The 27,113-nt window shown below is 52.9% G+C and overlaps 1 protein-coding gene across 1 annotated transcript in view; it reads right to left on the reverse strand.

The window, feature by feature from the left end:
* Positions 1-359: 359 nt before the first annotated feature.
* LOC137311620 (protein FAM50A) overlaps positions 360-27,113 on the reverse strand; it is a 33,056-nt gene continuing 6,302 nt past the window's right edge. The window contains exons 3-13 of the mRNA XM_067978718.1: positions 26,983-27,082; positions 23,650-23,828; positions 23,000-23,076; positions 18,019-18,085; positions 14,064-14,125; positions 10,150-10,226; positions 9,161-9,215; positions 5,631-5,679; positions 3,767-3,837; positions 2,778-2,888; positions 360-705 (exon numbers count right to left, since the gene is read on the reverse strand). Coding sequence (XP_067834819.1) covers positions 697-705; positions 2,778-2,888; positions 3,767-3,837; positions 5,631-5,679; positions 9,161-9,215; positions 10,150-10,226; positions 14,064-14,125; positions 18,019-18,085; positions 23,000-23,076; positions 23,650-23,828; positions 26,983-27,082 — 857 coding nt within the window. The 3' untranslated portion in view covers positions 360-696. The remainder of the gene's footprint in view (positions 706-2,777; positions 2,889-3,766; positions 3,838-5,630; positions 5,680-9,160; positions 9,216-10,149; positions 10,227-14,063; positions 14,126-18,018; positions 18,086-22,999; positions 23,077-23,649; positions 23,829-26,982; positions 27,083-27,113) is intronic.

The raw sequence follows: 27,113 nt of genomic DNA on the forward strand, positions 1-27,113 counted from the left end.
GAGGCTCGTGTGGAGCATAAACTCCGGCACAGACCAGTAGGGCCGAATGGCCTGATTTGAGCTGTATGTTCTATTTGAACAGTTATGCTGTATATCCCCTTCCAGACCGTACTGCCCGCAACCACCCACACCCTGCCCGGGGGCATTAGAAAGGATAAATGGACACTCGCTCTATTTGATGTTGCTCCCCTCCCCCTGACCTAGGCCATCCATTGTTTAGGCTTGCCTGGATTCCCCCCCCCCCCCCGCCCTAGGCCGAGCTGAACTGCGCTCCCTCCCTCCCCCAACCCCACCGCCCCCACCCCAGCCCGCGCTCCCCGTGGCTGCACCCAATGAAAAAATTGAGAACGGAAAGAGAATGCAGTGCACGTAAATTTTTAAAGGAAAGAAACGCCACGAGAGACCGATGGAAGGCGGGTTAATGACTGTGCCGCACCCAGTCCGCGCTAACGCACTAACCAGCGCTCCAAGATCAGGGCACGGAGGAAACCGAACGCCTAGGGGTCAGTTCAGGATTGTTCCAATCTCGCTCCGGAACGGGAGGAATGTTGTAATTGGGGTTCCGGAGTTAGCGAGTAACGATACCGAAGAGGCCACTCGGACGGCGTGTCATGAAACACAACAAAAAAAAACGGACACATGGCCAGACGACCAGCTGACCCAGACAGGCAGCGTTATCCTGAGGCAGGGGCTCCTCTACCGAATCTGCAAAGAGAAGAGGGAGGCACGTTAGGATCGGGTAACCCGGCTGGTTAAAAGGTGGCGACAATCGAATTTACAAGACCCCCGTTAAACCTGCCGTGATAATGAAGCACCGTCCCTTATCGCCGAGTGTCGCCACTCGGGTTATGGCGACGGATCTTACCAACACAATGTAGGGAGAATTGCACTGTGGCCCAGTGCATTCTGAACTGGTCTGTGCCTGTATTAGGACAAGTTCCCCGGGACCCCCTGTAAATACGGACACACTCCCCGGGGACCCCCTGTAAATACGGACACACTCCCGGGGAACTCGGTAAATATTGACACACTCCCGGGGACCCCCTGTAAATACGGACACACTCCCAGGAAATACAGACACACTCCCCGGGGATCCCCTGTAAATACTGACACACTCCCAGGGGACCCCCTGTAAATACTGACACACTCCCCGGGGACCCCCTGTAAATACTGACACACTCCCCGGGGACCCCCTGTAAATACTGACACACTCCCCGGGGACCCCCTGTAAATACTGACACACTCCCAGGGACACCCTGTAAATACCGACACACTCCCAGGGACACCCTGTAAATACTGACACACTCCCCGGGGACCCCCTGTAAATACTGACACACTCCCAGGGACCCCCTGTAAATACTGACACACTCCCAGGGACCTCCTATAAATACTGACACACTCCCCGGGGACCCCCTGTAAATACTGACACACTCCCGGGGACCCCCTGTAAATACGGACACACTCCCCGGGGACCCCCTGTAAATACGGACACACTCCCCGGGGACCCCCTGTAAATACGGAAGACACTCCCGGGGACCCCCTGTAAATACTGACACACTCCCAGGGAACTCGGTAAATATTGACACACTCCCGGGGACCCCCTGTAAATACCGACACACTCCCAGGGACACCCTGTAAATACTGACACACTCCCCGGGGACCCCCTGTAAATACTGACACACTCCCAGGGTCCCCCTGTAATTACTGACACACTCCCCGGGGACCCCCTGTAAATATTGACACACTCCCGGGGACCCCCTGTAAATACTGACACACTCTCGGGGACCCCCTGTAAATACTGACACACTCCCCAGGGACCCCCTGTAAACACTCTACCAGGGACACCCTGTAAATACTAACACTCCCGGGGAACTCTGTGGATACCGACTCACTCTCGGGGACACCCTGTAAATACTGACACACCACCAGGGACCCCCTGTAAATACTGACACACTCCTGGGGGCCCCTGTAAATATTGACACACTCCCCGGGGACACCCTGTAAATACTGACACACTCCCTGGGGACCCCCTGTAAATACTGACACACTCCCGGGGACCCCCTGTAAATACTGACACACTCCCGGGGACCCCCTGTAAATACTGACACACTCTGGGGACCCCCTGTAAATACAGACACACTCCCCGGGGGCCCCCTGTAAATACTGACACATTCCCGGGGAGATCCTGTAAATACAGACACACTCCCCGGGACCCCCTGTAAATACAGACACACTCCCGGGAGCCCCCTGTAAATACTGACACACTCCTGGGGACCCCCTATAAATACTGACACACTCCCAGGGACCCCCTGTAAATATTGAACACACTCCTGGAGACCCCCTGTAAATACTGACACACTACCAGGGAACTCTGTAAATACTGACACACTCCCTGGGACCCCCTGTAAATTCAGACACACTCCCGGGGACCCCCTGTAAATAATGACTCCCGGGTTCAAGTTTCACTGAATGTCGACCTGGGAGGGGGGCGCTGGGGAGCTGTGTCAAAATCTTCTGCCCATTATTTTGGAATATGCTTTTTGCCCAACTCGGGAGAAACGCTCCTCGATCTTTCACATCCACCTGCGATGGGAAGATGGGGCTCCCGGTTCAATGTCTCATGCAAAAGACGGCACCTCTCGACAGTGCGCGGCGCTCCCTCAGTACTGGCCCCGGGGACGTGTCGGCCCAGATTTTGTGCTCAAGTCTCTGGAGAGGGACTTGGACCCACAACCTTCTGGGGAAGGAGGGCCAGGTTAACTCGTACGCCCACTTACCGTGTACTTGTCCCATTTTTTCTCTGGATCGTACGGTTCCCAGCGACTTGCCGGGAAAATGTGTTTGTTCTTCTCGTACCAGCTTCTGAGGACCACCTTTCCAGCGTGAGACTTTAAAGGGAAGGGGAAAAAAATAACAACTTTTAATACGTGAAGCGGGCTCTATTTTCCTTTACGAAAAGAAGGAACTTGCATTCCTCCAGCGTCTTTCACCACCTCAGGACGTCCCAAAGCACTTCGCAGCCAATGAAGTACTTTTTGAAGTGTGGCCACTGTTGTAATGCAGGGAAACGCGGCAGCCAATTTGCGCACAGCAAGATCCCACAAACAGCAACGTGATAATGACCAGATCATTTGGTTTAGTGATGATGGTTGAGGGATAAATATTGGTCCCAGGTCAATTGAGCTGCAATGGTTTTTTTTAAAAAAATGTGTGGATGTGGGCATCACTGGCTAGTTGCCCCGAGAAGCTGGTGGTGGGCCTTCTTCTTGAATATTGACTCAGCGACGCTGAAGAAACGGTGGTATGCGTCTGAGTTTTAAAAGTTCTAATGTAGGAGACACAGCAGCCAAATTGCGCACAGCAAGCTCCCACAAACAGCAATGTGATAAATGGCCAGATTATCTGTTTTAGTGATGTTGGTTGAGGGATAAATATTGGCCCCAGGGCACCGGGGCGAGCTCCCCACCTGCTCTTCTTCCAATAGTGGCCGTGGGATCTTTTGCGTCCACCTGAGGGGGGCAGACGGGGGCTTCGGTTTAACATCTCACCCGAAAGACGGCACCTCTGGCAATGCAGCGCTCCCTCAGTATTGGCACCGGGGGGAGTGTCGGGGCCTGGATTACGGGGCTCGAGTCTCTGGAGTGGGGGCTCGAACCCACGACCTTCTGACTCAGAGGCGAGAGTGTGACCCTCTGAGCCACGGCTTACTGAAGCAACTGGCAAGGGAGACAGCAGCGCCCTGCGGCCAAATTGGGGTTCCGCGTACCTCGTCCTTCTCCACCGTCGCGTCGCTCAGCAAGCGGACGTCTTCGTGAACATCGAAGCTGAACAGAGGTCCTGCGGGAGGGGAGGGGGAGAAGAGAAGGCATTTACCAAGCACACGCAAGCACAGCCGCGCCTCATTCCGCATCGTACGTCCCCCGCGTGCCCGTTGAACGGGAATGTGCAGCTGACGATTGGATTACTAATCCCCTCGCAGCACAGGAGGAGAAAAGGCCACTTGGCCCCAGCCAAGCTCAGCCCTTCACCACCCCTAGCTGCCATCTTGGCATCTAATGGCACCGCGAATGCCACTGCCCCAATGGGCACAGCATTCCAAATGCTGATCGTCCTATAACTAAAAGAAATTCTTCCTAATACCCATTTGGATGGAAGGAAGAACGTGCATTTCTACAGCCCCTTTCACCACTTCAGGACATTTCACAGCCAATGAAGTACATTTTTTTTTGAAGTGTGGTCACTGTTGTAATGTAGGGAAACGCGGCAGCTAATTTGTGCACAGCAAGATCCCACAAACAGCAACGTGATAATGATTGGTTGAGGGATGTTGGTTGAGGGATAAATATTGGCCTCAGGACACCGGGGAGAACTCCACCACCCCCCCCCTGCTCTTCTTCCAATAGTGGCGGGGGGGGGATCTTTTACGTCCACCTGAGAGGACAGAGGGCCTGGGTTTAATGTCTCCTCTGGAAGACGGCACCTCCAATGGTGCAGCACTCGGCCTGGATTTTGTATTCACTTTTCACTAATTAAAATCTACTCCTCGGGTCCTTCTGACTTAATCGGACTTAATATTCTGGTTTACTTTTCTTCCACCATGTTAAATATTTGCTACCCTTCAATAAGCTCTCGCCATAACCTTCTCCCTGGTTTGTACAACTCAAGTTTCTCTAATCTTGCCTTACAGCTCACGCCCATCACACTAACCCGTCTCCTCTCTTTATAAAACTAACACTTGCATTTTATACAGCGGCTCAAAGAATTACATAGAATTTTACAGCACGGGAACAGGCCATTCGGCCCAAGCCGATGTTTATGCTCCGCACGAGCCTCCTCCCTCCCTACTCCATCTCACCCTATCACCCTCTCCTTCTATTCCTTTCTCCCTCATGTGTTTATCGAGCTTCCCCTTAAATCCATCGATTCTATTCCCCTCGACCACTCCATGTGGGAGCGAGTTCCACATTCTCACCGCTCTCTGGGTAAAGAAGTTTCTCCCGAATTCCCGATTGGTACTATTAGTGACTCTCTTATATTGATGGCCCCCTCGTTCTGGTCTCCCCCACAAGTGGAAACATCTTCTCTACGTCTACCCTATCGAAACCCCTTCATAATTTTAAAGACCTCCATCAGGTCACCCCTCAGCCTTCTCTTTTTTCTAGAGAAAAGAGCCCCAGCCTGTTCAGTCTTTCCTGACAGTTATAGCCTCTCAGTTCTTGATTCATCCTTGTGAATCGTATTAAGGGTTACGGAACCAAGGCGGGTAGATGGAGTTAAGACACAGATCAGCCGTGATCTAACCCGAGTGGCGGAACAGGCTCACGCTTGACGTCACACACTGAACGACAGCACCTCTGACAACGCAGCGCCGCTGTAATGGAGCGTCGACCTCGATTGTGGGCTCAAACCCTAGACCGGGGGGCTTGGGCCCACCACCTTCTGGCTCAGAGGGATGGGGCTGAACGGTGGCAACTGAGCCAGAGGGGGAATTGGAAAACGAGGGGAAAAAAAAGAAATGAACAGGATTCCCTTTTCGGCAGACCACCCTCCCCGCTTAAACCGAAGGCCTTTAAAGACAGGGGGTCACGTTAGGAGGTCACGGAGCGCAAAGTCATTGGAAAAACACTCACCACTTTTGCCTCTTGCTTTCGTCACGATGAAATCGTAGAAGGTGTGATGCTGTGAGAGTAAAGGAGGAATGACTGAGACAGGCTTTACGTGGACAGAAAGAGCCACCCTGGCTCTCCTACCCTCTCACACCCCAGCCCACCCCCCCCCCGCCCCGCCTTTTCCCCCTCTTGCTAGAGTGAGACGCACACCATGGAGTGAAGGCATCCCACTGCTTGCCCTGCCCTGAGATATGCACAGTACTCGCAGGCTGCCGCGCGGAACAGATGTAAACGCACAACGCTGAATTTTAAAACAGCTTCCGAAATCACGCAGTATAAATAGAGCAAGGTGACAGAATATAGAACAGCACCAGCAGGTCAGTGTGGTGAGTAGTTACTAGACGGTTAACGAGATGGGTCAAATTTAAGATGACGGCAGAAGGAATTAAAAGGAGAAGTTTCAAGAGGGCACGAATTTAAGATCACCATATAAAAATTAAAGGGGAGGATCGGAAAAAAATCCTTTAGGTGGGGGGTGTTTAGAGAGTGGAATCCTCTGCCACACACTGTTGTTGCATCGTAGAATCTCACAGCACAGAAGGAGGTAGTTAAGGCAATGGTGCCTGTGCTAGCTCTCTCTTTCCACGGTCAGCCTACAGCAGTGTCCTCTCTCTGAAAGAGCTCTCCACTCAGTCTCAGTCCCATTCCCCACTCAGCCCATCGCCCTCTGCGCCCTCTCTCTGAAAGAGCTCTCCCCTCAGTCCCATTCCCCTGCCCTTTCCCCACTCGGCCCATCGCCCCCTGTGCTCTCTCTCTCTGAAAGAGCTCTCCCCTCAGTCCCATTCCCGTTCCCTTTCCTCATACCCTTTTACATTTTTCCTTTTCAAATTAATATTTATCCATCTCTCTTTTAAAAGCCGTTATGTATTCTGCTTCCAACACCATTTCTGATAAGGCATTCCATGTCCTAATAATACTCTGCCTAAAAAATTCTTCAATTCTTCTAAAGAACTCTCCCTTCATACCTTTACTGATGAACTTAATTCTCTGCCCTTTAGATATCAACTTACCAATTAGTGGAAAAGGTTTTCCCCACTTTATCAAAACTCCTCAGAACTTCAAACGAGCAGGAGAGTGGGATTAGACAGGGTGGGATATTAAAGGGTACGGGGAGTGAGGGGGAGAGTGGGATTAGACTGGGTGGGATATTAAAGGGTACGGGGAGTGAGGGGGAGAGTGGGATTAGACTGGGTGGGATATTAAAGGGTACGGGGAGTGAGGGGAGAGTGGGATTAGACTGGGTGGGATATTAAAGGATATGGGGAGTGAGGGGAGAGTGGGATTAGACTGGGTGGGATATTAAAGGGTACGGGGAGTGAGGGGGAGAGTGGGATTAGACTGGGTGGGATATTAAAGGGTACCGGGAGTGAGGGGGAGAGTGGGATTAGACTGGGTGGGATATTAAAGGGTACGGGGAGTGAGGGGGAGAGTGGGATTAGACTGGGTGGGATATTAAAGGGTACGGGGAGTGAGGGGGAGAGTGGGATTACACTGGGTGGGATATTAAAGGGTATGGGGAGTGAGGGGGAGAGTGGGATTAGACTGGGTGGGATATTAAAGGGTACGGGGAGTGAGGGGGAGAGTGGGATTAGACTGGGTGGGATATTAAAGGGTACGGGGAGTGAGGGGGAGAGTGGGATTACACTGGGTGGGATATTAAAGGGTATGGGGAGTGAGGGGGAGAGTGGGATTAGACTGGGTGGGATATTAAAGGGGACGGGGAGTGAGGGGGAGAGTGGGATTAGACTGGGTGGGATATTAAAGGGGACGGGGAGTGAAGGGGAGAGTGGGATTACACTGGGTGGGATACTAAAGGGGACGGGGAGTGAGGGGGAGAGTGGGATTACACTGGGTGGGATACTAAAGGGGACGGGGAGTGAGGAGGGAGAGTGGGATTACACTGGGTGTGATATTAAAGGGGACGGGGAGTGAGGGGGAGAGTGGGATTAGACTGGGTGGGATATTAAAGGGTACGGGGAGTGAGGGGAAGAGTGGGATTAGACTGTGTGGGATATTAAAGGGTACGGGGAGTGAGGGAGAGAGTGGGATTAGACTGGGTGGGATATTAAAGGGTAGGGGGAGTGAGGGGGAGAGTGGGATTAGACTGGGTGGGATATTAAAGGGTACGGGGAGTGAGGGGGAGAGTGGGATTAGACTGGGTGGGATATTAAAGGGGACGGGGAGTGAGGGGGAGAGTGGGATTAGACTGGGTGGGATATTAAAGGGGACGGGGAGTGAGGGGGAGAGTGGGATTAGACTGGGTGTGATATTAAAGGGTACGGGGAGTGAGGGGGAGAGTGGGATTAGACTGGGTGTGATATTAAAGGGTACGGGGAGTGAGGGGGAGAGTGGGATTAGACTGGGTGGGATATTAAAGGGGACGGGGAGTGAGGGGGAGAGTGGGATTAGACTGGGTGTGATATTAAAGGGGACGGGGAGTGAGGGGGAGAGTGGGATTAGACTGGGTGGGATATTAAAGGGTACGGGGAGTGAGGGGGAGAGTGGGATTAGACTGGGTGGGATATTAAAGGGGACGGGGAGTGAGGGGGAGAGTGGGATTAGACTGGGTGTGATATTAAAGGGGACGGGGAGTGAGGGGGAGAGTGGGATTAGACTGGGTGGGATATTAAAGGGTACGGGGAGTGAGGGGGAGAGTGGGATTAGACTGGGTGTGATATTAAAGGGTACGGGGAGTGAGGGGGAGAGTGGGATTAGACTGGGTGGGATATTAAAGGGGACGGGGAGTGAGGGGAAGAGTGGGATTAGACTGGGTGGGATATTAAAGGGTACGGGGAGTGAGAGGGAGAGTGGGATTAGACTGGGTGGGATATTAAAGGGTACGGGGAGTGAGGGGGAGAGTGGGATTAGACTGGGTGGGATATTAAAGGGGACGGGGAGTGAGGGGAAGAGTGGGATTAGACTGGGTGTGATATTAAAGGGGACGGGGAGTGAGGGGAAGAGTGGGATTAGACTGGGTGGGATATTAAAGGGGACGGGGAGTGAGGGGAAGAGTGGGATTAGACTGGGTGGGATATTAAAAGGTATGGGGAGCAAGTCGGAGAGAGAGACCAATTGGATCGCTCTTTCAAAGAGCCGGCACTGGAACAATGGGCCGAATGGCCTCCTTCTGTGCGGTAAGATTCTATGATTGTTACCCAACGAGCCCTTGCTGGAAAAGTCTGTGGTTCTGGGTGCCAGATGAAGAAAGGACTGGGAATCGGCAGCGACCCCTCACTTGCGTTCCTCCGGCACGCCTCACGTACAACGGATAACGAGTGCCTGGGGTCGCACGAGACATGGCGCCTTGCGCAGAAAACGGGGGCCCCCCCCGTGCGTCCGGGACCCTGGAGCCGTCGGGAGAAGGGGGTGTTGGGGGGGGGGGAGATAAAACCTGGGCGAGAGGAGAAGAGCTGCCGACACTCAGGTCCATTTTATCTGCTCCCTCCTCATACGGCCTGACCAGTAATAGGAACGCCCAATGCGACACCTACGTGTGGAATGATCAGATCTTCCTTGATGTACATAAGCTGCTCAACACCAGCAGACCTGCAGAAAGAACAGGGTCGACATTTTACACAGTGCTGTCTTTCCTGCATTGAAACGAAATACATCCAATGAAGATTTACATACAACTACCCAGAATTTACAGCACAGGAACAGGCCATTCGGCCCAACCGGTCTATCCCGGTGTTTATGCTCCACACGAGCCTCCTCCCTCCCGACTCCATCTCACCCTATCACCCTCTCCTTCTATTCCTTTCTCCCTCATGTGTTTATCGAGCTTCCCCTTAAATCCATCGATTCTATTCCCCTCGACCACTCCCTGTGGGAGCGAGTTCCACATTCTCACCGCTCTCTGGGTAAAGAAGTTTCTCCTGAATTTCCCGATTGGATTTATTAGTGACTACCTTATATTTATGGCCCCCTCGTTCTGGTCTCCCCCCACAAGTTGAAACACCTTCTCTACGTCTACCCTGTCGAACCCCTTCATTATCTTAAAGCCCTCTATCAGGTCACCCTCTCAACCTTCTCTTTTCTAGAGAAAAGAGCCCCAGTCTGTCCTGACAGTAATAACCTCTCAGTTCTTGTATCATCCTTGTAAATGGTATTAAGGCTTACGGAACCAAGACGGGTAGATGGAGTTAAGATACAGTTCAGCCATGATCTAACTGAGTAGCGGAACAGGCTCGAGGGGCTGAATGGCCTCCTCCGGCTCCAATGTTCCTTCCTAAATCCTTTTCGCACCTTCTCCGGTGCCTCTACATCCTTTTTGTAAGATGGAGACCAGAACCGCGCACAAGTGTGGTCTAACCAAGGTTCGATGCAAGTTTTCTCTGCTTTTCAATTCTGTTCCTCTAGAAATGAACCCGAGTGCTTTGTTTGTACTTGTTATGGCCTCGTTAACCTGCGTTCCTACTCTTAACGAGAATCTGCACCCCCTGATCCCTGTACCCCTATATCCCAGATTTCTCAACTGTACCTGAGTTCGCTGAAATCCTTCCGAAGGATCTCAAGTCCCTTCTGCAGGAACTGCTGGATTGTGTTTCCTTTCTTCATCTAGGAAGGAAACGGGGGGGGGGGGGGGGGGGGGAGAAAAAGAGATCACAACTGTTGCAGGAGAGGACGCAAGGCCATTAAACCCACCGTTACTCCATCACCCCGCGTTTGTTACTCCCCAACGGCCCCGGCGCCCCCCTCACTCCATCGACTAACTCTCCATCGTCAACTTGCGTTTGTAGGGCGACTTTTAACGGGCAAAAAAACGCGCCGAGGAACCTCACGGAGGCACGAGGAAAAGAGGCTCCGAGCTGGAGGAGAGGTTGTCGGGTGGGGGGGGCGTGGGCAGAAAGCTTGGTCAAGGAGGTGGGTTTTAAGGAGGGAGTTTCAAGGAGGCGAGGCGAAGGGGTCGATTTAGGGAGGGAATTCAAGAGAGTGGGACATCCACCAGTGCATAGGAGGGCAGAGTGATAGGATCAGAGAGTTTGGGGGGGGGGGGGGGGGGCGGGCGAAGAGGATAGAGCTGGAGAAGGTTACGGAGCCAGGAAAAGGCTCATCTTCACTGCCTCGCTCGACCCGACCTCGACATTTCTCCAGCTTGCTTCCTCCGCTCTTCTGACTGGTTTACCATACGTCCGTCCCTCTTTCTGCTCACTTACTGGTTTAGATGTCCCACCCTCCTCCTGTCCCATCCACACTGGTACCTGTGTGTCCCACCCTCCTCCTGCCCCCATCCACACTGGTACCTGTGTGTCCCTCCCTCCTCCTGCCCCATCCACACTGGTACCTGTGTGTCCCTCCCTCCCCCCTGCCCCATCCACACTGGTACCTGTGTGTCCCTCCCTCCTCCTGCCCCCATCCACACTGGTACCTGTGTGTCCCTCCCTCCTCCTGCCCCATTGACACTGGTACCTGTGTGTCCCTCCCTCCTCCTGCCCCCATCCACACTGGTACCTGTGCCTCCCTCCCTCCTCCTGCCCCATCCACACTGGTACCTGTGTGTCCCTCCCTCCTCCTGTCCCATCCACACTGGTACCTTGTGTCCCTCCCTCCTCCTGCCCCATCCACACTGGTACCTGTGTGTCCCTCCCTCCTCCTGCCCCCATCCACACTGGTACCTGTGTGTCCCTCCCTCCTCCTGCCCCCATCCACACTGGTACCTGTGTGTCCCTCCCTCCTCCTGTCCCATCCACACTGGTACCTTGTGTCCCTCCCTCCTCCTGCCCCATCCACACTGGTACCTGTGTGTCCCTCCCTCCTCCTGCCCCATCCACACTGGTACCTGTGTGTCCCTCCCTCCTCCTGCCCCATCCACACTGGTACCTGTGTGTCCCTCCCTCCTGCCCCATCCACACTGGTACCTGTGAGTCCCTCCCTCCTGCCCCATCCACACTGGTACCTGTGTGTCCCTCCCTCCTCCTGTCCCATCCACACTGGTACCTGTGTGTCCCTCCCTCCTGCCCCATCCACACTGGTACCTGTGTGTCCCTCCCTCCTCCTGTCCCATCCACACTGGTACCTGTGTGTCCCTCCCTCCTCCTGCCCCATCCACACTGGTACCTGTGTGTCCCTCCCTCCTCCTGCCCCATCCACACTGGTACCTGTGTGTCCCTCCCTCCTCCTGCCCCATCCACACTGGTACCTGTGTGTCCCTCCCTCCTCCTGCCCCATCCACACTGGTACCTGTGTGTCCCTCCCTCCCCCCTGCCCCATTGACACTGGTACCTGTGTGTCCCTCCCTCCTCCTGCCCCATCCACACTGGTACCTGTGCCTCCCTCCCTCCTCAGTTGAGTAGCCCGGATACACAAACACTCCTCAGCTCTGCAAACGACGACTAATCGAGGGGGTGAGGTGGCGGTGAGCAGCTGTTGGGACTGGAACTGCACCCCGGTGAGAGGCATTGGAGGGAGGGCAACAGAGTAAAGCTCCCTCTACACTGTCCCATCAAACACTCCCAGTGCAGGTACAGGGTTAGATACAGAGTAAAGCTCCCTCTACACTGTCCCATCAAACACTCCCAGGGCAGGTACAGGGTTAGATACAGAGTAAAGCTCCCTCTACACTGTCCATCAAACACTCCCAGGGGCAGGTACAGGGTTAGATACAGAGTAAAGCTCCCTCTACACTGTCCCATCAAACACTCCCAGGGCAAGTACAGGGTTAGATACAGAGTAAAGCTCTCTCTACACTGTCCCATCAAACACTCCCAGGGCAGGTACAGGGTTAGATACAAAGTAAAGCTCTCTCTACACTGTCCCATCAAACACTCCCAGGGCAGGTACAGGGTTAGATACAAAGTAAAGCTCTCTCTACACTGTCCCATCAAACACACCCAGGGCAGGTACAGGGTTAGATACAAAGTAAAGCTCTCTCTACACTGTCCCATCAAACACTCCCAGGGCAGGTACAGGGTTAGATACAAAGTAAAGCTCTCTCTACACTGTCCCATCAAACACTCCCAGGGCAGGTACAGGGTTAGATACAAAGTAAAGCTCCCTCTACACCGTCCCGTCAAACACTCCCAGGGGCAGGTACGGGGTTAGATACAAAGTAAAGCTCCCTCTACACTGTCCCATCAAACACTCCCAGGGCAGGTACAGGGTTAGATACAGAGTAAAGCTCCCTCTACACTGTCCCATCAAACACTCCCAGGGCAGGTACAGGGTTAGATACAAAGTAAAGCTCCCTCTACACTGTCCCATCAAACACTCCCAGGGCAGGTACAGGGTTAGATACAGAGTAAAGCTCCCTCTACACTGTCCCATCAAACACTCCCAGGGCAGGTACAGGGTTAGATACAGAGTAAAGCTCCCTCTACACTGTCCCATCAAACACTCCCAGGGCAGGTACAGGGTTAGATACAGAGTAAAGCTCCCTCTACACTGTCCCATCAAACACTCCCAGGGCAGGTACAGGGTTAGATACAAAGTAAAGCTCCCTCTACACCGTCCCGTCAAACACTCCCAGGGGCAGGTACGGGGTTAGATACAAAGTAAAGCTCCCTCTACACTGTCCCATCAAACACTCCCAGGGCAGGTACAGGGTTAGATACAGAGTAAAGCTCCCTCTACACTGTCCCATCAAACACTCCCAGGGCAGGTACAGGGTTAGATACAAAGTAAAGCTCCCTCTACTCTGTCCCATCAAACACATACCCATGCGATCCAGGTCTGTAAGCTGACTTCTCTCTTCCAACAAGCCCCAAAATCGCCCTCAGGCAAAGTAAGCAAGAGTGCACGTTAGTTGGGGATAAAAGGAAGTGTCCCTTGGGATACCCACTGTGCACACTGCAGCTCCACACCCTAGGAGAAGCTTTTGTTTAAAGTACAGAAACTCCTTGGAGGCCCGTGTCCATGTGGGCCTCAGGAGACTGAGGCATCTCCAATCAGGCTGCTCAACTGCAAACTGCAGCAGCTGCATCAGCCCTCCACCCCCAGAGTCACTTGTTTTTCTGCCTGCTGGCTGTAAGCGGGACGCCTGAGTTATCACAGAGTTAGAGCACCCAACTCGCCGGCTATTTCCTCTACAGGCACATCACCGGGGCACCTCACCCGAGGGCCTTTTCGGCGCCCTCACAGAAATTTCAGCACAGGAGGATTGTCGAGACTGCAGGTTATTCAACCATGTTTTAAAAAAAAAAGAGGCGGAGAGAGAGAAAGAAAAAGAGATGACAGAAAGACAGAGAGTGCGCGCTCGAGATAGAGAGAGGCAGAGAGTGTGCATGCCCATGAAAGGGAGATAAAGAGCTGAGAGCGTGCACGCTCCAGATAGAGAAAGACAGCGCATGCACCCCTGTGAGAGAGAGGGAGAGGGGAGAGGGCGGGGGGGGGCAGAGAGAGGACGAGGCAACACACGTATAGAGACGCGCGCACAGCAGCACGGCTGCCGTTTCTCACCTTCACGGTCCGCCGGTGCCCTGAGCCATCCCAGTAACTGAACGTGATTTCAATCTCCTCACCTGAAATACAGCACAAACGCGCTTTATTCCACACAATAAGTAGCACAATCACCAAACAAGCTCCTTCAAACAACTTCAGAGTTCCCAGTGATAACCAGCTGAAGAATAAACTTCCATCCATCTGTTATCATGATAGAATTAGCTGACTGGTTACCCTCAGTGTAGAGGGAGCTTTACTCTGTATCTAACCCTGTACCTGCCCTGGGAGTGTTTGATGGGACAGTGTAGAGGGAGCTTTACTCTGTATCTAACCCTGTACCTGCCCTGGGAGTGTTTGATGGGACAGTGTAGAGGGAGCTTTACTCTGTATCTAACCCATGCTGTACCTGCCCTGGGAGTGTTTGATGGGACAGTGTAGAGGGAGCTTTACTCTGTATCTAACCCGTGCTGTACCTGCCCTGGGAGTGTTTGGTGGGACAGTTTAGAGGGAGTTTTATTCTGTATCTAAACTAGAAGTGCTCAGTACTGACAGTAAGTGCCCACGATGGGAATTTCCTGGCACTCTCGCTCATCGTACTAAGTGCACACAAAAGGAAATTATACTTTTAAAATAATAAAGGGGCCCAACAATAAAGTAACAACATAAGTAGAATGGAGCTCGCTTTTAAGTGCTGGGGTCACGTTAAGTTGACTCGGAGAGTGCCCTGAGTCAGCTCCTCACTGGTGCTGAGTCGAGTGGAGATTAAAGTCCTAAACGGCTGCTTTGATGCGTGGAACTCAGAAGGGTGCCCGGACAAGAGGGAAGAATCGGCACTAGCTGGCTTTATCCTCGACAGAAAGGGATCGGACGCTCACACGCCCACTGCTCTGGCGCACCTTGTAATCTCCAGCCATGTCCTCCTCCCGACCCCCCAAAAAGAAAATGCATCAAAGCATTCTTCAGGCAGAGATGCAGAGGCTAAAGCCTTCAATTTACTGACTGACTGGACCCAAAAATGATGCCCTCCCCCGCCCCGGCAGCAGTGCAATTAGGAGCTATTTTTACATAATTGGGACTTGGCTCGAGGCACTGCTGTGCTTTGCGAGGCTGCGGTCCTTTAATTACAAACCCCCGGAGCGTGGACTTACTGACGAGGCCACCGTGCCCCACTTACAATCGCATTCTCCGTTAGCACCGACGCATGCGCCCACCTCCCAGCATGGGTTTTCAAATTGGATCCTGAGGGGTGGCGGCAGGGAGTGGGGTGGGGGACATCTGAGTTCTATATTTGCTGACCTTAATAATATATTATTTCCGTTGCTTTATTATTATGGTTCTTTAAAAAAATCTTTTTCTGAAAATGGGTTTGACACCGTCTTGCAGATGTTAGACCTGGGGGGGGGTGGTGGGGGGTTCTCCTGGAGTGTGTCGGTATTTACAGGGGGTCCCCGGGAGTGTGTCGGTATTTACAGGGGGTCCCCGGGGAGTGTGTCAGTATTTACAGGGGGTCCCCGGGGAGTGTGTCAGTATTTACAGGGGGTCCCCGGGGAGTGTGTCTGTATTTACAGGGGGTCCCCGGGGAGTGTGTCAGTATTTACAGGGGGTCCCCGGGGAGTGTGTCAGTATTTACAGGGGGTCCCCGGGGAGTGTGTCAGTATTTACAGGGGGTCCCCGGGGAGTGTGTCAGTATTTATAGGGGGTCCCCGGGGAGTGTGTCAGTATTTACAGGGGGTCCCCGGGAGTGTGTCAGTATTTACAGGGGGTCCCCGGGGAGTGTGTCAGTATTTACAGGGGGTCCCCGGGGAGTGTATCAGTATTTACAGGGGGTCCCCGGGGAGTGTGTCAGTATTTACAGGGTGTCCCCGGGGAGTGTGTCAGTATTTACAGGGGGTCCCCGGGGAGTGTGTCAGTATTTACAGGGGGTCCCCGGGGAGTGTGTCAGTATTTACAGGGGGTCCCCGGGGAGTGTGTCAGTATTTACAGGGGGTCCCCGGGGAGTGTGTCAGTATTTACAGGGGGTCCCCGGGGAGTGTGTCAGTATTTACAGGGGGTCCCTGGGAGTGTGTCAGTATTTACAGGGGGTCCCCGGGGAGTGTGTCAGTATTTACAGGGGGTCCCCGGGGAGTGTATCAGTATTTACAGGGGGTCCCCGGGGAGTGTGTCGGTATTTACAGGGGGTCCCCGGGGAGTGTGTCGGTATTTACAGGGGGTCCCCGGGGAGTGTGTCGGTATTTACAGGGTGTCCCCGGGGAGTGTGTCAGTAATTACAGGGTGTCCCCGGGGAGTGTGTCAGTAATTACAGGGGGTCCCCGGGAGTGTGTCTGTATTTATAGGGGGTCCCCGTGCATTCCTGGCTGCTTTTCCCCCTTTCCCGACCCAGGGGGCTCTGAGGCGAGTTGTAACACCCGTAACTCTCCCCCTCCACCCCCTCGGCCCCACAGGCGGAGATCAGCACAGACCCTGGGGGAAACCCGGGTCCTTCCTGGCTGGTTAGTACCATGCCAGGTAGGAATCTTCCTTGTATTACTTCCAGCTGGTCTTATTACCGAGGGCTTCAATGAGTGCAGAGAAACACCCATATTCCACAGGCGCTGTGAGGTTATCGCTTAACGTTACAAGGCTTCCAGCTATTAAAGCAAAAACCGCAGTTGCTACTCTGCCCAGCAACGAGATATACTGCCCATTGAAAGCTGTGTGTGTGTGTCTGTGAGAGACAGACAGACAGAGAGAGAGAGAGAGAGACACACAGACACAGACAGAGACAGAGAGAGAGACTGAGAAACAGACAGAGAGAGAGACAGAGAGACCCCCCCTCCTTTGAGGGGTGGGGGGGGGGAGGGAGGGAATGGAAGGGACAGAGGATGGAGCATGTTTCGTTGCTGACCTTGTGTTACTGAGACAGATGGAAGGGTCCAGCTTCACTGGAATGTGCTGCCTGAAGGGGCGGGGGAAGCAGACTCAATAATAACTTTCAAAAGGGAATTGGATAAATACTTGAAGGAGAAACATTTCCAGGGATATAGGGGAAAGAGAGCAGTGGTGGGAGCGTGGGACTAATTGGATAGCTCTTTCAAACAGCCGGCACAGGCACGATGGGGCGAATGGCCTCCTCCTGTGCTGTATCATTCTATGATTCAGTCTCGGCTGAGGCTGTCTCAGTGGTTGCAGAGACGAGGCTTGTGTTCCCTCGAGTGTAGAAGATTGAGGGGTGATCTAATCGAGGGGTTTAAGATGATTAAAGGATGGGGTAGATAGAGAGAAACTATTTCCTCTGGTGGGGGGCGTCCAGAACAAGGGGGCAGAACCTTAAAATTAGAGCCAGGCTGTTCAGGGGTGATGTCAAGAAGCACTTCCTCACACAAAGGGGGGGGGGGAAATCTGGAACTCTCTCCCCCAAAAAGCTGTCGAGGCTGGGGGTCAATTGAAGCTTTCAAGACTGAGATTGACAGGCTTTTATTAGACCAGGGTATTAAGGATTACGGAACCAAGGCGGGTAGATGGAGTTACAGATACAGATCAGTCATGATCTGATTGAATGACAGAACAGGTTCAAGGGGCAGAATGGCCTCCTCCCGTTCCTGGCCTCTCCCTGACAGCACCGACTCGCACTGGGTCGGGGTCCCACAGGCGGTAGTTCGCTCCTGCTCTGCCACCAGAGTGGTCACTCATCAGGCGCAAACAGCAAGGGCCAGCTGGCAATTTGACCAGGAGGGGCGGAGCTGGGTCGTGATTGGCATCAGGATCGAGTCCCTGGCTGATTTTATCCCCACCTCCCTCTAACCCAGGCGTGCTGTACCCAATTGGGGCACATGACTCACCCAGCACTGTCCCCACCCCATCACCGCCCGACACATCAGCCAACTCGAGAATCAGTGCAGGCCCCCGGGAGGGGGGCTAGGGCCTCGCTGGGCCGCGTGGCATCGGGCACCGCGGATTTTGCATGCGTCGCACTGGAAGGAGAGCGCTGCCTTACTTTTGATCTTCTCCTGCTTGTTGGCCCACTCCTGCCGCAGCTCCTCCCGCAGACGGTTCTCTTCTTCCTGAAGACGGGGGCAGGGTGGTGGAGGAGATAAAGACGAGAGAAGCTGAGGCCTGGCTCCAGTGACCACCGCGGGCAGTTTGTTGAATTCATTAGCAGCCGCCCACTTGGCGCGCCACGGTTTACCTGCCCTCTGGGGTGGACGTAAAAGATCCCACGGACCAGGGATTGGGTGGGGGGGGAAAGAGGTGGGGAGTTCTCCCCAGTGTCCTGGGGCCAATACTTATCCCTCAACCAAACTCACTAAAATAAAAAAGATGATCTGGTCATTTATCACATTGTGGGATCTTGCTGTGCGCAAATTGGCTGCCTACATTACAACAGTGACTACACTTCAAAGGTGCTTCATTGGCTGTGAAACGCTTTGGGACGTCCTGAGGCGGTGAAAGGCGCTGGAGAAATGCAAGGTCTTTCTTTCCGGTCAGGACCTGCACTCGACTGTTCCCCATCGGCTACCCCAGTGCACTCAACCATACAACCTCGGGGGAGGTTTTGTGCCTCCCCCTTTGCCTGTGGCCCCTGGCCGCCCGCCCCCCGTGTATCTGGGCCTCCGCTCACGGTCCTACACGGCTGTGGGCCGTTGCCCGAGCTGGGACTCGGTGCTCCTCCCCCTTCCTTTTCTTGCTCTCCAGTAGAAGAAGGGAAGGCCGTGATATCAGGAGGCAGAGGTCATCCCAGCTTCCATACAGCGAGTGAGAGGGCATCTACCGACATAGAACCACGGGGCCTGTAGTCTGCCCCTCTCCCCTGTAAGAAGGCGCCCGGCTTCCCACTTGGCAACTCGCCAATGGGAATGATTAACGCTCCACTCCAGGCCCTGACCAGTACCGAGGGAGCGCTGCACCGTCGGGAGTTGCCGTCTTTTGGGTGAAGACATCAAACCGAGGCCCCCCCCCCCACCCCCCCCCCGTCTCGCCTGTTCGGGTGGACGCAAATAGATCCAGCCACACGAGCGGGAGAGCAAGCACTTCTCCCGGTGTCCTGGGCCCGCATTCCTCCCTTAGGCAGCGCTGCTCGCGGGATCTTGCTGTGCACAAATCGGCTGCTGCGTTTGCTTACAGAACAACAGTGGCTACACTTCAAACAAAGCAAAGAGTACTTTGTTGGCTGCGAAGCGGTTTGGGACATCCTGAGGATGTGAAAGGCGCTAGGCAAGTTCCTTTTCCCTTTCAGTCCAGCGAAACGCAGCAGCCAATTTGGCAACAACAAGCGCCCACAAACAGCAATGAGATAAATGAACCAGATCATCTGTTTTTTTGAGGGATAAATATCAGCGCAAGGACACCGGGAGAACTCCCCTGCTCTTCTTCGAAATAGTCCCCATGGGATCTTTTACCCGAGAGGGCAGACAGGGTGGGGGGCCTCGTCTTTAATGTCTCATCCCGAAAGACGGCACCTCCGACAGTGCAGCGCTCCCTAAGTACTGGCGCCGGGGTGGGGAGTGTCAGCCTAGATTACGGGGCTCAAGTCTCTGGAGTGGGGGCTCGAACCCGCAACCTTCTGACTCCGAGAGTGAGACACGAGTGACGGGCCGTCGGAGCGGGTGGAGAAAGAAGCGATTGGGGGCGGGGGGCAGCCTGATCGCTGATCAGAGACCCGTGTCGGAAAGTGTGCACGTGCGGCTGTCGGGTGAGGACAGGATCAGGTTCGGCTATGGTGCCCAATCTGCCTCCCACCACGAGCAAATGGCCGGCTGAGCCTCACTGTCTGGTCTCACACACGACGATAGGCTATACTCAGGCAAGGTAGCAGAGGCCTACTTTGGAACTGTACCCCAGCAAGAATCAGAAGTGGCAGGGTGTGGGGGGGGGGGGGGGGGGGGAAAGTAACTGGATGGGAAGCAGTTTATTGCAAGGTGTTAAATATTTATGATGACGGATCCTGTAGCCCTGCAGATTTCTCCAATTTCACTTTGTACAAACTCTTAACTCCAGATCAGACACTCAGCGAACACGATTCTGGTAGCTGTGTAATGTAATTGGAAACGGTCCCCTGTTTGATTTAAGAGTTTTCAGTATCCAGCAAGGTCCGAGCTGCACACATCTGGTAAACAGCTGGCGGCTCCGGAATGCTTTCCATATGGGAGGACTCACTCGCGGGTTTCCGCGGCGGCCTGCGAGTGCTGGCAGCCTTTCCGCTATCCCTTCGGTTAAATCTGAACCGCGGCTCCCCAGTGAGAGATGCAGGACCACAATGTCAGCTGTTCGGAACTCCTCCCCTTCCCCCAGAGGAACATGACAATGACCAGGAGAGCTACACACACACACACACACACACACACACACAGTGAGAAAGATACACAGACAGACAGACAAGAGAAAGACGCACACAGACAGACAAGAGAAAGACGCACAGACAGACAAGAGAAAGACGCACAGACAGACAGGAGAAAGACGCACAGACAGACAGGAGAAAGACGCACAGACAGACAGGAGAAAGACGCACAGACAGACAGGAGAAATACGCACAGACAGACAGGAGAAAGACGCACAGACAGACAGGAGAAAGACGCACAGACAGACAGGAGAAAGACGCACAGACAGACAGGAGAAAGACGCACAGACAGACAGGAGAAAGACGCACAGACAGACAGGAGAAAGACGCACAGACAGACAGGAGAAAGACGCACAGACAGACAGGAGAAAGACGCACAGACAGACAGGAGAAAGACGCACAGACAGTCAGGAGAAAGACGCACAGACAGACAGGAGAAAGACGCACAGACAGACAGGAGAAAGACGCACAGACAGACAGGAGAAAGACGCACAGACAGGAGAAAGACGCACAGACAGGAGAAAGACGCACAGACAGGAGAAAGACGCACAGACAGGAGAAAGACGCACAGACAGGAAAAAGACGCACAGACAGGAGAAAGACGCACAGACAGGAGAAAGACGCACAGGCAGACAGGAGAAAGACACACAGTCAGGAGAAAGACGCACAGACAGACAGGAGAAAGACACACAGTCAGGAGAAAGACACAGTCAGGAGAAAGACGCACAGACAGACAGGAGAAAGACACACAGTCAGGAGAAAGACACACAGACAGACAAGGGAAAGACACACACACACTCAAAGACACAGAAAGACAGAGAAAGAGAAACACACACACACAGACAAAGGCACACACACACACACACAAAGACACAGAGATAAAGTTACACACACACAGACACAGAGACAGACATACACACACAGATAGAAAAAGTCACACACACAAAGACACAGACAAAGAAAGAGAAAGAGAAAGACACACATACATAGACACAGACAGAGGCACAAACACACAGACCGACACACAGAGAAACAGACAGAAAGACACACACACAAACGCAAAGATACAAACACACAGAATGACACAAGACACAAACATAGCATAGAGAGAAAAACGCACACAAACACATACCATCCACAATTTACAAAGTACGATGGAAAAGGCAATCAAATTTCAAAACGAACTTAAAAGGACCGGGAACTCCCTCCCTCGAGCTACCAGAACCTGAATTAGTGTGTTCCCTGCACGCACACAGCTGAATGGACCTCTTTGTAATCCTCCTGACTAAAGCATTTCAAACCGCAAGTAAATACCAAGGACCCAAAAATTAAAAGGTCCAAGCCTCCCAGGGCAGAGGGTGGGCTCAGAGAATACTCTCTAACTCAGCTGAAAGAATGACCTCAAAAATAAAAAAAAAGATTTGTCAAATATGATAGAAAAACAATACATTCAATGAGACGGATGAACAGCTACGGTACTATAGCACTCCACTCCCACCTGGGAGAGACACAAGCTGAAACTTGTGAGCACTGAGGTACTGGGGGAGGGAAGAGAGGAGGCTCTTGTACAACAGAAAGCAAGTTCATAGAATCGTAGACTGGTTGCAGCACAGAAGGAGGCCATTCGGCCCATCGTGCCCATACCGGCTCTTTGCGAGAGCAAATTTTTTTTCCCTTCAAGCACTGATCCGATTCATTTTTTTGAAAGCCGTGACTGAGTCTGCTTCCACCGCCCCACCTGACCCCGCTCCTCGAGAACGGTCTGATCTTCTCCTCCCCGGGCACGTAGGGAGGCGGGAGGAGGCCGTTTGGCCCCTCGAGCCCGTTCCGCCATTCCATGTACCTCAGATCCGTTTACCCGCCTTAGCTAACAGATATCTACCGATCTCAGTCTTGCCAGTGGATCCGTGTGCGTGCGGGTGTCTGTAGGTCACAGGCTGGCACCGAGATGCTGCTGTTCAGACTGAAGAACTCCCATTTCTACAGCGCTTCTCACCACCTCAGGACGTCCCAAAGCGTTTCACGGCCAATTAAGTACTTTTTCTTTTGAAGCGCAGTCGCTGTTGTAACGTAGGAAACGCGGCAGCCAACTTGTGCACGTTTGAGCCCATAATCCAGGCCCGACACTCCCCCCGGTGCCAGCGCTGAAGGAGCGCTGCACTGTCGGAGGTGCCCTCTTTCTGATGAGACGTTAAACCGAGGCTCCCCCATCTGCCCTGGTAATAAATGAAGAAAAGGACTGGGGGGGGGGGGGCGGAGAAAGAGTTCTCCCCGGTGTTCTGGGGATAATATTTACCGCCTAAAAACGGATGAACTGGTCGTTTATCACATTGCTGTTTTGTGGGATCTTGCTGTGCACAAATTGGCTGCCGCCTTTCCTACATTACAACAGTGACTGCACTTCGAAAGAAGTGCTTCATTGGCCGTGAAGCGCTTTGGGGCGTCCTGAGGTCCGGAAAGGTGCTGCAGAAATGCAGGTTCGTTCCTTTTCTTTTTACCGCCCTGGGCTAAAAGCCGAGGTTATGGCACTCAAACCTGAACCTTCTGACCCAGAGGGACGCCGGCCCGGGGCACCGCGAGGGACTCCATCAAGGAGTGCGCCGCTTGTCGGTAAAGGTGTTTAAAAAACGGCATGCGTTACCTCCCGCTCCCTGTCCGGTAGGAAGCTCGTGTCCACATCTGGATTTTTACCCAATTTCCTTTTCTTGACGGGAATTTCTGAAATTAAAAAAAAACACAATTCAAAAATGGGAACTCAAGAACATAGGAGGAGGCCATTCAACGTGAACAATGGGACCGGGGAAGCAATCAACTGAAGGGTTCCCATGGGAAGGGACAGCGCAGGAAGCCGGGCTGCGATAGAATCGTGGAATGATACAGCACAGAACGGGCCCATGGGCGACTCGGGAGTCAGGGGATGAAGGGTGCATGGTGCGGGGGCAGGGGTGCGCGGCTGGAGACGGAGCCACAGAGGGATCCGAAAGCCAGATCGAGGGCTCTGCATTTGGGGCAAGGGTTAAAGGAACGCGTGGGAGAACGGGGGCGATGGGAGTGTGGGTGGGGATGCAGTGTTTTGAAGGCACTGCAAGTTTGGATGGAGGCTGCTGGGACGGCAAAGGGAGCCAAGTCTCGAGGAGATGCAGGCGTGACCTAGGGTTTTTGGCGTTGATTGGGTAGAGTTGGGGGCCATGTTGCAGGGGTGGGAGAAAGTGGTCTTGGTAACGACAGACAGGGGGAGGAAGCTAAAACACAGAGCTAAGCCAAAAAAAAAACTTGCACCGTCTTTCTAACCTAATATCAGCTCCTCATCCTCGCTTTTAAACTCCTCTCCAGTTTCCTCCTCCTCCTCCTCCTCTTCCTCTTCCTCCTCCTCTTCTTCCTCCTCCTCGTCGTCCAAGGTAAACGACAAGCTGGCAATCTTTCTCTTCTCCTCTTTCTTCCGTTCTCTCTCTTTCTGCTTTTCCAACTTACTGAAGTCAGGGCAAAGTGAACAAGAGGTTATTTAGCATCAGTCGACAACAACTTGCCTTTAATGTAGAAAAACGGCCCAAAGTGCTTCACGGAGGCATAAGCAAAAAAAAAAATAGTATGCCGGGCCGTAAGTCCATAGGAGGGGGTTGACCAAAAGTTTGGTCTGAGAAGTGGGCTTTCAGGAGGAGAGGCAAAGAGCTTTAGAGAGGCAATTCAGAACGCAGGGCCTTAGCAACTGAAGGCACGGCCGCCAATGGTGGGGTGACGGGAGGAATCAATCAAACAGATTAAATGTTAAAGAGCTGAACCGGGGGTGGGAGGAGTGAAGGGGAAACGACACCTCCTGAGCTGGTGGTGTGTCATACAGACTGGGACGGCCACAGGTACCATCCCTGATACGGTTCAGGGTGCAGGAGGGTGCTAAAACTGGACTCAGTTCCTCTGGGCTTGGAAGGTGACGGGCAACGCTGGCACGGCCGCCGTTCGTCGCCCCGAGGCGATGGCGGGTGGCGGCCTTTGCAGCAATTGTTTTACCACCGAGTAGCTTGCCAGGGCATGTCAGGAGTCATCGAGAGCCAACTGCATAATGTAGGACTGGAGCCCGATGTAGGCCAGGGCGGGTGAGGACGGCAGGTTCCCGTCCCCCAAAGACGTTAGGCGTCAGCCGTGGCTCGGTGGTGGCACTCTCGCCTCGTTGAAGAACGAGAGAAAGGAGTTGCATTCATACAGTGCCCTTCGCTGCCTCAGGACGTCTCGGAGTGCTGCCTGGCCAATGAATTACTATTGGAAGTGTTGTTATGTAGGCGGCCAGTTTGCAGGCAGCAAGGTCCCACAAACAGCAAACGAGATAGATGACCAGTTGATCCATTGGTTAAGGCTCCTCCTGGCAACGAGTAGCCGAGACCAGGGTCTCACCACGTCCCGCTCTCCAAGCACAAAAAATAACACATCCCAGTGCTGTTTGTTTGATCAGCATTTTACAAAAGAAGAGGACGGTGAGGAAGGGGGAGAGAGCAAACGCACGTTCGCAGAAATAGTTATTTCAGAAGCTTTTGTTACCTCTAGACTCGACAATTCCAATGCTCTCCCGGCCGGCCTCCCATCTTCCACCCTCCATAAATTTCAGCTCGTCCAAAACTCTGTTGCCCGTATCCTAACTCGCATCAAGTCCCGATCGCCCACCACCGCTGTGCTCGCTGACCTACACTGGCTCCCAGTCCGGCAACGCCTCCATTTTAAAATTCTCATCCTCGTGTACAACTCCCTCCCCTCGCCGCCGCCACCCCCCCTCCTCCAGCCCTACAACCCTCCGAGATCTCTGCGCTCCTCCAATTCTGGCCTCTTGCGCATACCCCGATTTTAATCGCTCCACCGTTGGCAGCCGTGCCTTCAGCTGCCTAGGCCTTAAGAAGCTCTGGAATTCCCTCCCTAAACCTCTCCGCCTCTCTCTCTTCCTTTAAGACGCTCCTTAAAACCTACCACTTTGACCAAGCTTCTGGTCACTTGTCCTAATATCTCCTGATGTGGCTCGGTGTCAAATTTTGTTTGATAAATGCTCCTGTGAAGCGCCTTGGGGACGTTTTACTATGTTAAAGGCGCTATGTAAATACAAGTTGCTGTTTTGAAGGGTGGGAGACAGGTAGCAAGGCAAAGTGGTTCTGAGAGTGCTGAAAGAGCAGTCTCTCATAGCAGGGAATAAGCTGCAATCCAGAGTTATGTGTGCATCAAACTGGCTCCTGCGGAAAGATTTATACCTCAGAGACACAGAACGTAGAGTACTCTTGCTGCCAGTCAGCAGAAACTAGCACTTAGGGGAATAACCGATAATGGGTCTTTCTCAAAGGACTGCTTGCTTCTGTGATCTCTCATTGCCCTCTACAGCTGAATGATGTTACTACATGCTTCTCGCTGCAGCCCAAGCCACCAGGCGAAGGGACAGAAAGAAAGGTCTTGCATTTCGATCGCCCATTTCACCACCTCAGGACGTTTCACAGCCGATTAAGCATTTCTGAGGTGTGGCCACTGTTGTAATGCAGTACTGACTGTCGGGGATGCCATTTTTCAGATGAGACATTAACTGAGGCCCCTTCTGCCCTCTCAGGTGGATGTTAAAGATCCCACGGCCACTACTGGAAGAAGAGCAGTGTGGGGTGGGGGGGCAGTTATCCCCGGTGTCCCGGGGCTGGGATAGAATCACAGAATCATAGAAGTTACAACATGGAAACAGGCCCTTCGGCCCAACATGTCCATGTCGCCCAGTTTATACCACTAAGCTAGTCCCAATTGCCTACACTTGGCCCATATCCCTCTATACCCATCTTACCCATGTAACTGTCCAAATGCTTTTAAAAATACAAAATTGTACCCGCCTCTACTACTGCCTCTGGCAGCTCGTTCCAGACACTCACCACCCTTTGAGTGAAAAAATTGCCCCTCTGGACCCTTTTGTATCTCTCCCCTCTCACCTTAAATCTATGCCCCCTCATTATAGACTCCCCTACCTTTGGGAAAAGATTTTGACTATCTCCCTTATCTATGCCCCTCATTATTTTATAGACTTCTATAAGATCACCCCTTAACCTCCTACTCTCCAGGGAAAAAAGTCTCAGTCCATCCAACCTCTCCCTATAAGTCAAACCATCAAGTCCCGGTAGCATCCTAGTAAATCTTTTCTGCACTCTTTCTAGTTTAATAATATCCTTTCTATAATAGGGTGACCAGAACTGTACACAGTATTCCAAGTGTGGCCTTACTAATGTCTTGTACAACTTCAACAAGACATCCCAACTCCTGTATTCAATGTTCTGACCAATGAAACCAAGCATGCTGAATGCCTTCTTCACCACCCTATCCACCTGTGACTCCACTTTCAAGGAGCTATGAATCTGTACTCCTAGATCTCTTTGTTCTATAACTCTCCCCAACGCCCTACCATTAACGGAGTAGGTCCTGGCCCGATTTGATCTACCAAAATGCATCACCTCACATTTATCCTGACGATGTGAAAGATATTATATAAAAGCTGATTCTTTATTTTCTATATGGTTCAGTACCACACTGAACATTCGACTGAGGCAATGAGAAACTTGGATTGCCAATTTTTATACAACTTGTTACACAATAGTGCAGATAATCCTCAGGGAGACTACTCACAGCAGCAGTTCCTTAGACTGTTCCTTCTTTGCAAGTTGCTTCTCTCGCTCCTTCACAAGAGCCTCCTGCTTTGCCTTCATATCATTCAGGGTCACCAGGCCTACAGACACAAACCAACAGTGAGGCTACAG

This window comes from Heptranchias perlo, unplaced genomic scaffold (assembly GCF_035084215.1).
Source record: "Heptranchias perlo isolate sHepPer1 unplaced genomic scaffold, sHepPer1.hap1 HAP1_SCAFFOLD_372, whole genome shotgun sequence".
Lineage (NCBI taxonomy): Eukaryota > Metazoa > Chordata > Chondrichthyes > Hexanchiformes > Hexanchidae > Heptranchias > Heptranchias perlo.